Genomic DNA, 2,500 nt, shown 5'->3' on the forward strand with positions numbered 1-2,500 from the left:
TGACATGTTATTACAGGGACAGTACGACATGTTATTATAAGGGAGAGTATGACATGTTATTAAAGGGACAGTACAACATGTTATTAAAGGGACAGTACAACATGTTATTAAAGGGACAGTGTGATATTATTGGTCGTACCGTGATGCTCCTCCTCTCATTAGACGCCTCGGTGGTGAGGTAGGCCTCTTCGCCCTCGCTGCCCTCCACCCTCAGGAAGCAGTTGGTGGTGTGTCCGATGCCGCTGGGCAGGACGCGGTCCCTCAGCATGGCGTTGATCACCGTGCTCTTCCCGTTACTCGTCCTGCAGCACAGAGACATTTTATTATTCTTTATCACAGCTCACTGATATTCAGAGAGTACAAGTACACACATCCTGTACTCAAGCAGAAGTACAGATACTCGTGTTTAAAAATACTCTGGTAAAAGTAGAAGTACTGACTTCTTTACTCAAGTCAAAGTAAAGAAGTATGGGCTTTGAAATGTACTTCAGTAAAAAGTACCCATAACTAGCAGCTGTTTTAAAGAGTACCTGACCTCCCTTTATATTAATAGAACAATAATGTCATTGTTAGCTAATGAATGTTTCCATGCTGAACAACGGCAACATGATAACGTTTTCATTGGTCCCTCTTCTTTAAAGACCAGGAAATGACGCAATGGTATAATCAGGGTTAATACCAGTGTAATATGGGTGTAATAACAGTGTAATATGGGTGTAATAACAGTGTAATATGGGTGTAATAACAGTGTAATATGGGTGGAATGTAGAAAATAGCAATTAAATAATTGTTCAGAATATTTATGTGTGATTTCCCCTTTAACCCTCTGAGACCCACGGGGCCGTATACGATCCCAAATATCACGTTGAGTTCAAAGATTTTTCAAGGTGACGATGTCAATGAAAATTCAGATGAATCTGCTCAGCATGCCATATGTGATTGTGGACAGGATGATATACACATGATATATATCATGTGTAGTCTTCAAAATGGGCAGGACAAAAAATGACAATTCCTCGCAAAAAAAACGCTCATGGACACTGCCCAAAAGAATGGGCATAACTAATGATCAGAATAAGTAAGAATCTTCTAATCAGTTCTGATACAATGATAATAAATGTGTGCAAATGACTGTGTTCAATGTTTCTTTCAATGTTATGGTTAGCAGCTCTTTTTAATGAAATAAGTAAAAAAATATCCCCTATTATAGTGTTTATAAGTCTCTAATGAGTGACATATATCATTAGCTGAGGTTGTGCTGATTTCTGGGATGTGTAAAACTTGATTATACTGTTAAGAAATGACAATTTATAAGGCAAAACACAAAAATATACAAAAACGGAAATGTCCTATGTGGGTCTCAGAGGGTTAAGGGTTGATATCTTGCAGCGTTAACAGTTATGAGTTATTACATCAGAAACAGACGTGAATCAGCTGGTGTGTTTGAGGAAGTTTGTGAAAGAGAGATAACGGTTATCAGGGCGTCGGTTGGATGAGAATCAGAGTTTCTGAGGAAGCCAGAGCATTCTGGGAACCTGAAGAGGACACTGCACATATTGTAGTTTTCCAATGTATTCGTCTTATTCTTATTGCACTGGGTTTTCATGTATTTACTCTGTGTTTAGTGTCCTGTCTGTCTGTAACTTTGTGTGGTAGTGTTACCACTGACAGGTCTCTCTTGGAAATGAGACCTTGTGTCTCAATGAGATTTTACACCTGTATAAATAAAGGCTAAATAAAATAAAAAAGATTTACATTTCTTGCCAACCTTTTTTTCTCTTATTTGTTTTTGCTCTTGTAATAGTTTTACAAAAGTTTTATGATATATACTATTATAAAACTACTGTACTCTTGCGGTGTTGATGTTTGAACACCAGAGCAGCTCGTGTTAACCTCAGACCTCATTTCAGGATAACCAAAAACACATTCACAGAACCATTGACCTCCAGACCAGGGGACAGGAAGTGGGGAAATGCTGACTCATGTCACGGTTTACGACTCATAATGCTGTGTTCTGTCCTGGATAACCTCAATAAAGTGTTTTTCTCTTCCTGTATTTGGTTCCACCGGCTGCGCTGACCTGTGATGGTCCTACCTAACAATAACAATAACAATAACAAAGACCCACCTGCCGAAGAAGGCCACCTTCATGTGTCTCCGCAGCAGAACCTCTCTGATGGTCCACAGTTTGGTGGCGCAGCTCTGCATCTCCAGGCTCTGCTGCTCCACGGCCACCGGGCCCAGGTCCTGCCCCCGACAGCACTCTGGACCACAACCAGGACCAGGACCAGTCACACACCAGAAGCAGAACCACAACCAGTCACACAGCACACACCAGACCCACAACACACACCAGAACCAGGACCAGTGACACACCAGACCCACAACACACACCAGGACCAGTCACACACCAGACCCACAACACACACCAGAACCAGGACCAGTCACACACCAGACCCACAACACACACCAGAACCAGGACCAGTGACACACCAGACCC

The 2,500-nt window shown here is 41.7% G+C and overlaps 1 protein-coding gene across 1 annotated transcript in view; it reads right to left on the minus strand.

Annotated features, from left to right (window-relative positions):
* The window catches only part of LOC117496336 (mitofusin-1-like), a 37,019-nt gene that overhangs the window by 32,477 nt on the left and 2,042 nt on the right, over nucleotides 1-2,500 (minus strand). Inside the window, exons 2-3 of the mRNA XM_034148017.1 lie at nucleotides 2,129-2,264; nucleotides 140-302 (exon numbers count right to left, since the gene is read on the minus strand). Of these exons, the coding sequence (XP_034003908.1) occupies nucleotides 140-302; nucleotides 2,129-2,264 (299 nt within the window). The remainder of the gene's footprint in view (nucleotides 1-139; nucleotides 303-2,128; nucleotides 2,265-2,500) is intronic.

This window comes from Trematomus bernacchii, unplaced genomic scaffold (assembly GCF_902827165.1).
Source record: "Trematomus bernacchii unplaced genomic scaffold, fTreBer1.1, whole genome shotgun sequence".
Classification (NCBI taxonomy): Eukaryota; Metazoa; Chordata; class Actinopteri; order Perciformes; family Nototheniidae; genus Trematomus; species Trematomus bernacchii.